Below are 12,345 nucleotides of genomic sequence, written 5' to 3'. Positions count from 1 at the left end.
TCCACCTCTTTAATTGCAGTTTCTAGTTGTTGCTGATTACTTTCTTGCAAAGAGTTTTTAAAAGCCATAATACTGCAGGTTAGGCAGAGTGCCAGCTGCAGACAGGAAACTCCAGGATGCTTCAGCTTCTCCTTGTATCTCTGTTACAGAATATTCTAAAATCTGAATTGGAGAAGTGGATGAAGTGCTGTAGCTTTGGGTAGCGATGATTGACACATGAAGCGTCTTTAAACCACAACACACAAAACCTCTAGCTGTTGTTCAGTCAGCTTGATGCACTCAAAATCAAATGTTATCATTTATTTTCAGGATTATTTATGGAAACTTCACTAATTGAAATCCAATAGCTTTTGAATCATGGAATTGTTTCAATTGGAAAAAACCTTCTAAGATCAAGTCCAACCATCAGCCTAACACCACCATGACCACTAAACCATGTCCTGAAGTGCCATGTTCATACATTTCTTGAACACCTCCGGGGTGGCAGCTCCACCACCTCCCCTGGGCAGCCTGTTATAATGCCTGACCACACTTAGACTAAACAAATTCTTCCTATCTTCAACCTAAAACTCCTCTGGTGCAATTTGAGGCCATTTTCTCTCATTCTGTCACCTGATGCTAGGCAGAAGAGACCAACCCCCACCTCACTCCAACCTCCTTTCAGGGAGTTCTAGAGGGCATTGAGGTTTCCTTTCAGCCTTGTCTTCTCTGGACTAAATAAACCCTGTTCCCTCAGCTGCCTCCTCGCCAGACCCATCAGTAGATTTGTTGACCATCTCTGAACACCCTCCCCCAGCTCTTGAACATAAGTTTAAATCTGTTTCAGAACAATATTATTCACATAATTTACTTTAGGTTCTTTTGGGACTTTGATTTAGATGTGAGTTTAGATGGGGTTAGTGAGTATGTATCAAGCTACTGTATGGTCCAGCACACAAGGAGCAAGAGATGACCTTTGGAACTTGTGCATTTAGTGGATAAAATAAACTTCAGTTGTCCATATATGCAGTTGAACCCTCAGTTGCACAAAGCTCCTAGAACAGTGTGAGCATGCTGAGTGGGGCTTGGAGACTGCACAGTAAATAATAATGAGATAATGCAAACTAAAGAGAAGCTGCCAACCAAGAGGTAGTAAACAAATAAAAATTGAGTAATAACTGTAATTTGAAATACCTTATCCATGTATGGCCACCAAATGGGGGGGGGGGGGGGAATGTCCTGGAAAGCAAAGGCTTAGATCTCCAAGAAAGGCCAGGAGAGACATATTGCTTCCATTTATAACAGAAAATCAACTGCAAACTTGTAATTGACAGAAAGGGGAGTGAGTTTGTGTCCCTTGAGGTGCCCGAGGATCAGCAACAGGCAAGTGGTATAAACATAATAAATCACAGCAGGAGTTGTTTAATATGAATTATTTTGGGAAAATAAGAATGCAGTTCTGTAAAGTACAGGAAATATCAAATGAGATATTGGCTGTGGGGCCCTGGTAGAGAACCACCCTCCCCTGCTCTCTTTTATTTAAAAGAGTCAATGAAAATATATGTTGGATGGGAAATTAAGTTCCAGGAGTGCTTATTCATAGGCTGTTGAAGGACCCAATTAAACTGGAATACACTTTATGTGGCTTTCATAATCATAATGACTGATTACAATGAGTTTACTCTTGACTTAACCCAATATAACAAGAAGGAAACCAGGCTGCTGATTTTCTGCCTGTGTATCCAGATCTATCTGACCCCTTTGAGTATTTTGAATAATGTCTTTTTTTTTCCTTATAATTTTCTCCTAAAAAATAAAGAGAGAGAGACAGAGAGAGGGGAGTGAAAATAAAATGGTGAGCTAAGGAAAACAAGCAGCTCAATAAATACCAGAACCAATAAAGCCTGACTTCCTGCACTTGTGTGTCTTGTGAACATAGAGATGAAAATACAATTTATTTCTTTCCTTTTCTCACAGTTCCTCAGCTGATACCTAATTTTGTCTACAGCCCCTTCCTCAGCCTTGTGGATGCTCATTTCATTCATCTGCTCTGTAGAAATGGAATTGTTGTTTATTTTCTAGCCTTTGCTGGCAAAGAGGTTGTAGTTCCTTTCAAACTCTTTGGGTGTACTCTTTCTTTGGTTTCTTTCTTGAAATAGTTTCTTATTCTCTTGTTTCTGTTTGAAGTGGCAGGTTTGCTATTGAGTAGTGCCAGACAGCAAACTATTGATAACTGCACCTCGGTGTTTGTTTTGTGAGATGGGGGAACAGCTGTACAGAGTGTTTAGGTTGACTGACTGATCTTTGGCTTGTGTATGAGATTCTTGTGGCACATCTCAAAAGGCCTACTGGAGACAAGAATTTTACTTCCCACTGTACCAACTCCCTCATCTTTTCTTGGCAGATCCTTGCTGCTCTTCCTTATCACAAACATGAGCCAGCAGTGTGCCCAGGTGGCCAAGAAGGCCAATGGCATCCTGGCCTGCATTAGGAATAGTGGGGCAGGGAGCAGGGAGATCATTGTGCCCCTGTACTCTGCATTGGTTAGGCTGCACCTTGAGTCCTGTGTCCAGTTCTGGGCCCCTCAGTTTAAGAAGGACATTGAGACACTTGAACATGTCCAGAGAAGGGCAACAAGGCTGGGGAGAGGCCTTGAGCACAGCCCTGTGAGGAGAGGCTGAGGGAGCTGGGATTGTTTAGCCTGGAGAAGAGGAGGCTCAGGGGTGACCTGATTGCCCTCTACAACTACCTGAAAGGTGGTTGTAGCCAGGAAGGGGTTGGTCTCTTCTCCCAGGCAGCCAGCACCAGAACAAGAGGACACAATCTCAAGCTGCGCCAGGGGAGGTTTAGGCTGGAGGTGAGGAGAAAGTTCTTCACTGAGAGAGTCATTCGTCATTGGAATGTGCTGCCCGGGGAGGTGGCGAAGTCACCATCCCTGGAGGTGTTCAAGAGGGGATTGGACATGGCACTTGGTGCTATGGTCTAGTCATGAGGTCTGTGGTGACAGGTTGGACTCGATCTTTTGAGGTCTCTTCCAACCTTGGTGATACTGTGAAATCAGCTGCACTTCTCATGTTACGTAGGAAAGAACTTTTAGTGAAAGCCACTGTTTCATCTGAGGATACACACTGCAAGTCCAGAAGGATAAGTGACTGTTTCCAAGAATAAACATTTCCAAATATGACAAAACTTAAACTCTTTAAGCAAAGTCCTGAGACTGTTAATTGTTCACACTCTCTGCTCCTGCAAAATGATGTTAATGGAAGAAGTTTAAATATTGATAGAAGACAATCAAATGCAATTATGATAAGCCATTTCATTTGATGCCCTTTTTTGCATTAGCCAGCCCATAAATATTTTAATAATTCCATTTATTGAATATTTTTTCCTTTCATCTCCACAATCTTACCTTGTGTTAAATTGTCCTGTCGCTTTTGCACGTTCCTGCCTTCGCTTTCATCCTCAACCTCGAGGGTTAGCAGAGCGCCTGCTCTCTGTTTCATGCCTGCAGCCAATTTTATGCACTTTGGAATTAAACCTGTGCAGAACAGGAGTGAACTCCATTTTTGTAGGGGCAGTGCAAATGCTGCAAGATATTTTAGCATGAAGGCAGGTCAATCAAGCTGTAATCACCCCTAATTAGCGCTTGCAGAAGCTATAATCTTTTTATAAACTTTCAGCCGAGCGCCGCTTGGGTGAAAAATTATTTCTTGCCTGGAAAACCATTAAACATTAATTTCCTTTTGATTCTGTAGGATATAAATGAGGCAAGCACGTGGCCTCACACAGGAAGGGGCTTTTTGCCAATTAAAATTGGACACACACAGCTCAGAGCGGTGTTCAGGGGCAAAAAAAAAAATACAAAATAACCCAAACCAATTGTAACGCAGCTGTTGCCAGATCTCTTGGGTTTATCTTTTGAAGTCTGCTTTCCCTTTCAAATGGCTGTGCCAAATGGTAGGGAGGGCTCTTTGCCATATCTGGGCCCCTCAGTTGAGGAAGGAGGTTGACTTGCTGGAATGAGTCCAGAGAAGGGCAACAAAGTTGGGGAGGAGTTTGGAGCACAGCCCTGTGAGGAGAGGCTGAGGGAGCTGGGGTTGCGTAGCCTGGAGAAGAGGAGTCTCAGGGGTCGCCTTATTGCTCTCTACAACTACCTGAAGGGGGGAAGTTGTAGACAGGTGGATGTTGGTCTCTTATCCCAGGCAGCCAGTACCAGAACAAGAGGACACAGTCTCAGGCTGCGCCAGGGGAGGTTTAGGCTGGAGGTTAGGAAGAAGTTCTATACAGAAAGAGTGATTGCCCAATGTGCTGCCCATGGAGGTGGTGGAGTCACCATCATTGGAGGTGTTCAGGAGGAGACTTGATGGGGTGCTTGGTGCCATGGGTTAGTTGTTTAGGTGGGTTGGATTGGTTGATGGGTTGGATGCGATGATCTTGAAGGTCTCTTCCAGCCTGGTTGTTAATAATCATCATCATCATGCAAAGGGAATGTTAGTGAAGTTTTATGAGCTTTTGTAAGGAAAAAAAGTTAGTTTTACTGTGCATTGAGCAGTACTGGGACTCCATGCTTCCTTTGACCTTCCCCACTTGCTGTTTTTAGCTGTTAAGTATCTAGCTGAGTTGTTAAGTAGCTACTGAATGAATAATGTTTCCATTTTAGCAAAATTTGCTCTCATTTTTGCTGTCTGTTCCTATTTCTGTGCATATTAAGTCTTAAAAAAAAAAGAAAAGGACCTGAAAAACTATCTTGCTCTAAATCACTTTGAATTCCTGTCACCCTTCTGCTGGAAGAGATAGGGCTTTGGTGCAGAAGTGATTTGTTTGCTTTTATTTGCTTTTGCTAGATCTGATCTAGGTGTCTCTGGCCATGGCAGAGGGTTTGGCACTTGGTGACCCTTGAGGTCCCTTCCAACCCTAACAATTCTGTGATTCTGATACTTAGTAAAAATGACTTTTCGCAGTCATTGGCTCTCTGGTCCTGTGTGTCCCATAATACATTATGCTGTATAACTGCTAAAATGAACTGGTCATTGAAGGGGGAAAAAACCCCAAACAAAGAGTGGAAGCCCCCCAACAAGCATCGCTCTTTCTTTTTTATTACCACCTAGACCTGTCATTTGCATGGATCTTCAATGAATACCCATCTTTCGTGCAAGAGGACAGTCGGCGCTTTGTGTCTCAAGAGACCGGGCACCTCTACATCGCCAAAGTGGAGCCATCAGACGTGGGAAACTACACCTGTGTTGTAACCAGCACCGTCACCAACAGCCAGGTTCTTGGCTCACCAACTCCTCTAGTGCTGCGCACAGATGGTACGAGGGGCTCTGTTAGAGGGACTGTGGTTAGCAGGTAGAGAGAGTTTCTCCTGCCCCTCTGCTTTGCCCTGGTGAGGCTGCATCTGGAATGTTGCATCCAGTTCTGGGCCCCACAGTTCAAGGAGAACCTCAGGGAACTGCTTGAAGGAGTCCAGCTCAGAGCCATAAAGATGCTGAAGGGAGTAGAACATCTTCTTATGAGACAAGGCTAAAAGAGCTGGGGCTATACCTTGGAGAAAAGGAGCCTGAGGGTTGACCTCATTTATGTTTATAAGGATGTGAAGGGCGGTGTCAGGAGGACAGAACCAGGCACTTCTTAGTGATGTCCAATGATAGGGCAGGGGGCAATGAGTGCAAGCTGGAGTATAGGAGGTTCCACAGGAACATGAGGAAAAAAAATTTTCACTGTAAGGGTGACCAAGCCCTGGAAGAGGTTGGCCGGAGAGGCTGTGGAGTCTTCTCTGGAGACATTCAAAACCCACTGGATGCATTCCTGTGTGACCTGCTCCAGGTGATCCTGCTCTGGCAGGGGGGTTGGACTGGATGATCTTTCAAGGGCCCTTCCAACCCCTAATATTATATGATTCTGTGACTCCCCTTTGCAGCATAAACAAATAACACATCTAGACATCAGCGAATGCTTTTGTCTCTTACAGTGTAACCTTTCATGCATTCTCAGGATAGTGATTGCTCTATAAGAAGTTAAACTATTTTGTGTTGCATGCTCCTCTTCCTCTCTGAAGTCTAACAGTGATTTCAGTGGCAGCTCCCAGTGCTTGTCTTTATAAATGGTGCGCAAGAGAAATAAACTTGGGTCTGAGTTTAATGTGATGTAATGCAAAAGAGAGGAAAAAAGGCTTTGAAAATTGAAAATTACCTTTTTTCAATTCTCTCATACAGGTGTGATGGGAGAATATGAACCCAAAATAGAAGTGCAGTTTCCTGAGACTCTTCCTGCAGCTAAAGGCTCAACGGTGAAGCTAGAATGCTTTGCACTAGGAAAGTAAGTTTTTGCCTAAACCCATACTGAAAGCTGAAGCACGTTAGGGTTCATCTGCACAAGTGTCATCCAGTTCTGCCAGTTATTTTGGAGCTGGTTTCTAAACACCCTATTCTAATCATCACATCATTATTGCTTTGGAATAAAAGGGCAAAGAGTCTTGGAGTAGTTTTTGTGTTGTTTAGGAATAAAATGTGGGTGTGGCAACACAGGCATTTACGTTTCAGGTTATCCTGAATAACACCAGCGCCGTTTTGCAGCTATCCTTTGGCCTAACCCTGCCTTCTCTGCATAGGAGGAAATGTTGTTGAAACCTGCCAGAAGTCTGTCTGAATTTTACTGCTAAATGGACTTGATGCTTTCATAATATTGTTCTTCCTTTATAGCTGAAATAAAGATTAAAATGCATTCCTCTTCTGAGTGGTATTTCACACACAATTGATATCTCTTCTCCTTCACAAACGATCTGAGAATGCGTTTATGTTTCTGTAAATGTATTTACTTACCACTTTGAGGTTTATTTGCAGACAGCTTTGTCAGGTGTTCGTAATTTTAAGTGCCAGATTGATAACTTAATCACATGCTATTGCTTTGGTCCTTCAGCTAGGTGAGTGGAAGCTTTAAAATCAGAGAATGAATGGTTGTTTGGATGGGAATTTCAAAAGGCTTGCCTTGATTCTCCTTCCATGGCAGTCACTGCTGAATCTCGCCCATCTCCAGGGGAGGCCAGTGCTGATTTGCAAGAAATTTGAGTGTCACTGGACAATCACACAGACAGTAATGAAAAGTTTGCTACCACAAATCATAGCACATGAAACAGAACACTACATGCAAATCAGTTGCCATAGAATCTGACCATCTGTCACGTACAGCGTGAGTGCCGCTTTTAGCACGAGCCTTTAGTTGCTTCTCAGCTTTATCATATAGTAAGTTTTTAATTTTGCCAATCAAGTACGTGAACCAAAGCTGTCTAAAATCCTGGTATTTTGATTTTCAGCCCTGTGCCTCAGATCAACTGGAGAAGAACTGATGGTCTGCCCTTTCCAAGTAAAATAAAGCTGAGGAAATCCAATGGCATGATTGAAATACCTAATTTCCAGCAGGAGGATGCTGGACTCTATGAATGTATTACTGAAAACTCAAGAGGGAAAAACATTGCCAGAGGACGTCTCACTTACTATGGTAGGAAACTTTCTCCTCCTTTCTGTGCAAAATAGAAACCACTCTAGGGTACTTCTGGGTTTGTAGCTTCTGCAGTACCATCAAGCTTTTGTGTCATCTTAACTACTCACAGAGAACTTCTGCACCAAGTTTTTTGTGTAATGCTTGTAATGAATGCCCAGGCTCAAAAGGGTTGCTAAGAGTAGTGTGGAAATTGCTTGTCCTTATTTTTTCCTATGGTGGAGAGATATTTTTACACATCCTTGCTGGCCCACTGGTGAAACCTTAGATTTTCAGTCAATTGAATTTATTTGGGGGATCATTTAGGCCTCACATTTACAGGAAGTACAAATTTTATATTGCTTTAGGAAGAGATTACTGATGGGTGTTGTCAATCCTTTGCTTTCAAAGTGGCCAATTTTATTTTAAATGAGTAAATAAATGAGAGAATATAATCCAGCATAGGAAATGAAATAATATGAAATGTAATAGCTGGAAACAGAGTCTCTTGTGCATTTCAGGCTATAGAGGGAAATGAATATTGGCAAAGTACATTGGTGGTGTTTTAAAGCCAGAGTGATTTGCAGCAAAGTGGTAATTGACAATTTTTGTTAAAGCCAGATCTCAGCAAATATAATTTTCTTTAGGTAAATGGCAATTTAAGCAGTTTCAGACTGTGCTTTGCAATGCTTTGCCTCACCTAGGAATAGCTGAGTGAAGATTTATTTATTTATTTATAAGTTATATAATGCTCTTTAGTGCTTCTCTATGGGAAGCTGCTGTTTACTAGAACACTCAGAGTGATGCAAGGCAGATTTTAGTCAATGAAAACTTTAATTTAAAGCATAACAGATTTTATAAGGAAGGAGAAGAGACTTTTGCCCACTCAGATTCTAGATTGGTAGTTAGGCTGATTTGATGACACATAATTTGATATGTTCAAGGTTAGGTTGCATGGGGGACATGCAGCAACCTGCATTTTCCATATGTTTGTTGAAATCCTGTTAAGAAGATAGAACAAAAGATACAGAACAAACGATCTGATCCTGCTCTGGCAGAGGGGTTGGACTCAGATCTCCAGAGGTCCCTTCAAACCCCTAACATTCTGTGAAAGAAAAGATCTAAGATGGTTCATCTGCCAGTGTCATCTGTCATTCCAAATTTGGCAGCATGCATTTGACTACAAAGTGACTTCTTTTTGCTACTTGAAAGTTTCAGACAAGTTGTGGTTTGAATATCAGTTTGGGTGAGTATTTCTGCTCCAGTTTTAAACCAGGGCAGTTGTAAGATGTCAATAGAAACTGTGTACAGAATTGAGTTAGCTCTTGTAATGTAATTACAGCAATGGTCAATCTGGAGTGTTTGGCCTGCTCCCCAAGTTTTGCTTTGCTCATTAAAGGACAAACAACTGAAACAAAGAATGTGGCTGATCAATAAAAGCAGGGGAGCTGCAGTTTTGTGACAGGAAAATTGGTGTGAATGTTTTCATTACAAATTCAGGAAGGTATCTGAACCCTCAAACTGCATTCATATCGCAGTATAAATATCTGCCCACATTTGGTTCATGACTAATATGGATATTTAGACTCGAAGGAATAATGGGACCTGTAACAGCAGTAATGGAACCCCAACTGTTTCATTTCATTTGTTCTGCTTAGCAAAGCCCATTCTGCAGAAGGAGATTTCAGTAATCTTTCATATTTTGTTACTTGCTTTGTTGTCACAATTAGAATGCCAACAAGTTTGTGTTCAGGGTAGCATCATTTCAACACTTTTTGATAATTTGAAGGGGTTTTGTTCTGTTTGTGGATTAATAATGCTCTATAACTGAAAATAATTTCTGATGGCTTGCCACTGTGTCTGATATCAAGGCTCAGGAATCTGTCTGATGAAGAATTCCAGCCATATGCTACTTAGTCTTCCAATAAAAGATTGATATTTAAGGAAGTTGTTCTAAAAGCAGATGAGGTTTGGGGAGAAATTAATGCAGTATTCTGAAGACTTAAAATAAAACCCCATCCATCTGCCAGGAAGTAACAACCATGGCAAAGATGACTAAAATCTGTGTGGTAATGTTAGTGGATGTGGGCTACTGTTAAAATATTTTACTGATAGAAGTCTAAGACGTGTTTGCAGTTGTGTATAGAAAAAGTCATGCACCACAAATAGACAAATTCCTTTTTACTTCAACACGGAAAACATTTCTTTTTCTCTCTTCGAGGCAAAAAAGCTCTTTCCTATCCTACCTGGAAAAAGAATTGAAGAGTATTAGAATTAACCTTTTCTATGCCATCTTAGTGAAGTATTGTGAAAAATAAGTCTTTTTCAGGGAAGAATAAAGAGACAAAAAAAAAAAATCATACAATTAACCAGGTTGGAAAAGCCTTCAGAGATCATCAAGTCCAACCCATTACCTAACACCTCGTGACTAACTAAACCATGGCTTCGAGTGTCACATCAATCCTTTTTTGAAGACCTCCAGGGATGGTGACTCCGCCACCTCCCTGGGCAGCACATTCCAATGGACAATTACTCTTTCTGTGAAGAACTTTCTCCTCACCTCCAGCCTAAACTTCCCCTGTCACAGCTTGAGACTGTCCCCTCTTGTTCTGGTGCTGGTTGCCTGGGAGAAGAGACCAACCCCACCTGTCTCCAACCTCCTTTCAGGGAGTTGTAGAGAGCAATAAGGTCTCCCCTGAGCCTCCTCTTCCCCAGCAATAAATCAGTTGGTGAATTAGGTGGTTTTCTTCTCATTGTGGAATTTAAAGATTGCTTGTGACTGAAGCATAAAGCTGGTCCTGAACAAAAGCTTGAAACATTTCACTGCTCTGCTGTGAAGCATAACACTCACACTCTCCTGATTTGTTTCATGAGCTGAAACTGTAAAATTTGAAATCTGAAAAATGGAATTTTCAGTGCATAAATGGTTTGATGTCAAAAAAACCCAAACTCACTGATGTTTTCCATGCTCTCCTGTCTCCTCTTCCAGAAATGGAACAGAGGATCAACTTCATTTGTGTCCATAGTAATTTCCTTCAGAATGGTTATAAATATGCTCAACTTAGAAATTCTGTGCACGTCACTAACTCTCTTCATGAAAAATAAAACATGTCTGGGGTGTTTGGGCATTGTTTTGGTGGTTTTTGGCGTTTTTTAATTTATTGTGGGTTTTGAATGGAACTCTCAACCTATAGTTGAAGTCAATAGTAAAAACAGATACTCTAAACCAGGTATTCTGGATTCTTTCATGACATTACTGACAGGCTATTCTTCTTCCTTTTTTTTCTCCTGAAAGGTTTTGTCAAGCAAAGCAGAACATCAAATCATAGAATCACAGAATGTTAGGGTTTGGAAGGGACCTCTAGAAATCACCTAGTCCCAGGTTCACCCTGGGCAGGTCACACACGAGTGCACCCAGGCAGGTTCTGAAAGTCTCCAGAGAAGGAAACGTTCAGTTTATTGTCATTTGCGCTGTTCCAACATTTGCTTAATGTCATTTTTCTCCTCGGGGGATTTCAGAACGTGCTAAAAATAGGACACGATTATCTAACTTTGATTTCATATAAAACCTGAATATATGAATGATTTGCTTTATTAGTATATTTGTTTCTCATCACTTTTAGCCCTTTCCATAAAGAGATTAGAGAAGAAGAAAGAATCCATGGAGGCGTTTCATGGAACGGAAAAATGAGAGGAGATGAAACAATTCCATTTTTGTACTGTAAGATGCAATTAAACATGTAACATGGTAGAGCTGCATGGAACAATTTAAAGTATAATTGGAAAAAAACCCAACCACATTTCTAGTCTTAATTAGCACATGCTGATCTGACAGACCTTATGGTTGACAAGTACCCAAGTGAAATGTTTAACAGAGAGAAAAAGATCTGCTGCTGTTCTCTTGTTCCGCAGGGGTGGTCTGCAGGCAAAGCCCCAGTAATGCAGAGACCCCACAGTTTTTTTAGTGTAGGAAAAGAACCACCTTTGTATTTCATTGATTTGGTAATAATGTGCCACCAAAACTACACTAAAGCAGCATTATTTTGTGTGTGGAAGATCCTCCCCGTTTCAAGCATTTGTCTGACGGTTTGACTCTTTCATGGAGATGTCTTCAAAATGTTAACTACAAAACTATAAATCCCTGTAATAGGACAAGGAATAATGGATGTAAGATAGACCACAGGAAGTCCCACCTCAACAAGAGGAGGAACTTCTTTACTGTCAGGATTACAGAGCTCTGGAACAGGCTACCCAGAGAAGTTGTGGAGTCTCCTCTGGAGATTTTCAGAGCCATCCTGGAGGTGTTCCTGTGTGATGATCCTGCTTTGGCTGGGGAGGTTGGACTCTTTGATCTCTGGAGGTCCCTTCCAACCCCTAATCTTCTATGATTCTGTGGTTCTATGAAATAAGGTCAAGGAGTTGCTGAGTTTGATCAACCTAGAGTTTAGGTGGCTGAGGCCCCATCCCTGGAGGTGTTTAAGACCAGGCTGGACGAGGCTCTGGCCAGCCTGACCTAGTGTGGGGTGTCCCTGCCGATGACAGTGGGGTTGGAACTAGATGATCCTTGTGGTCCCTTCCAACCCTGACTGATACTACTACTATGAATTGTCAATGCTACTCATTTCATTGTCTTTCTAGAGAGTCAAACTGTCCATCCCTTTTACATACTAAAACTTTCCCCAATGACGTATCAATTACCTGTTGCTTGAGAGCATTTTTACTTTTGAATGGAAGTCAAATAGTAGACATCTTCAGGGAGATGTGAGCTATTTCTCCTGGCTCAATTGTTCTATCATAAAAAAAAAAGTTAATCATGCTTAAAGTCCCTTTGAGTTTTGAGGTAAAATAAGGTTCGTCATTGCTGGAGGCATCAGCATGAGTGTCATAGCC

General features: G+C 41.7%; 1 protein-coding gene across 1 annotated transcript in view; it reads left to right on the top strand.

Moving 5' to 3' along the window:
* The window catches only part of CNTN3 (contactin 3), a 130,222-nt gene that overhangs the window by 79,697 nt on the left and 38,180 nt on the right, over positions 1-12,345 (top strand). Inside the window, exons 4-6 of the mRNA XM_068154378.1 lie at positions 5,088-5,291; positions 6,195-6,297; positions 7,292-7,476. Of these exons, the coding sequence (XP_068010479.1) occupies positions 5,088-5,291; positions 6,195-6,297; positions 7,292-7,476 (492 nt within the window). The remainder of the gene's footprint in view (positions 1-5,087; positions 5,292-6,194; positions 6,298-7,291; positions 7,477-12,345) is intronic.

Source organism: Melanerpes formicivorus, unplaced genomic scaffold, assembly GCF_026170545.1.
Source record: "Melanerpes formicivorus ecotype bairdi unplaced genomic scaffold, bMelFor1.0.p_v2 SCAF_28, whole genome shotgun sequence".
Taxonomy (NCBI): domain Eukaryota; kingdom Metazoa; phylum Chordata; class Aves; order Piciformes; family Picidae; genus Melanerpes; species Melanerpes formicivorus.
The sequence above is the reverse complement of the archived record's forward strand: the minus strand, read 5'-3'. Positions and strand labels throughout refer to the sequence as shown.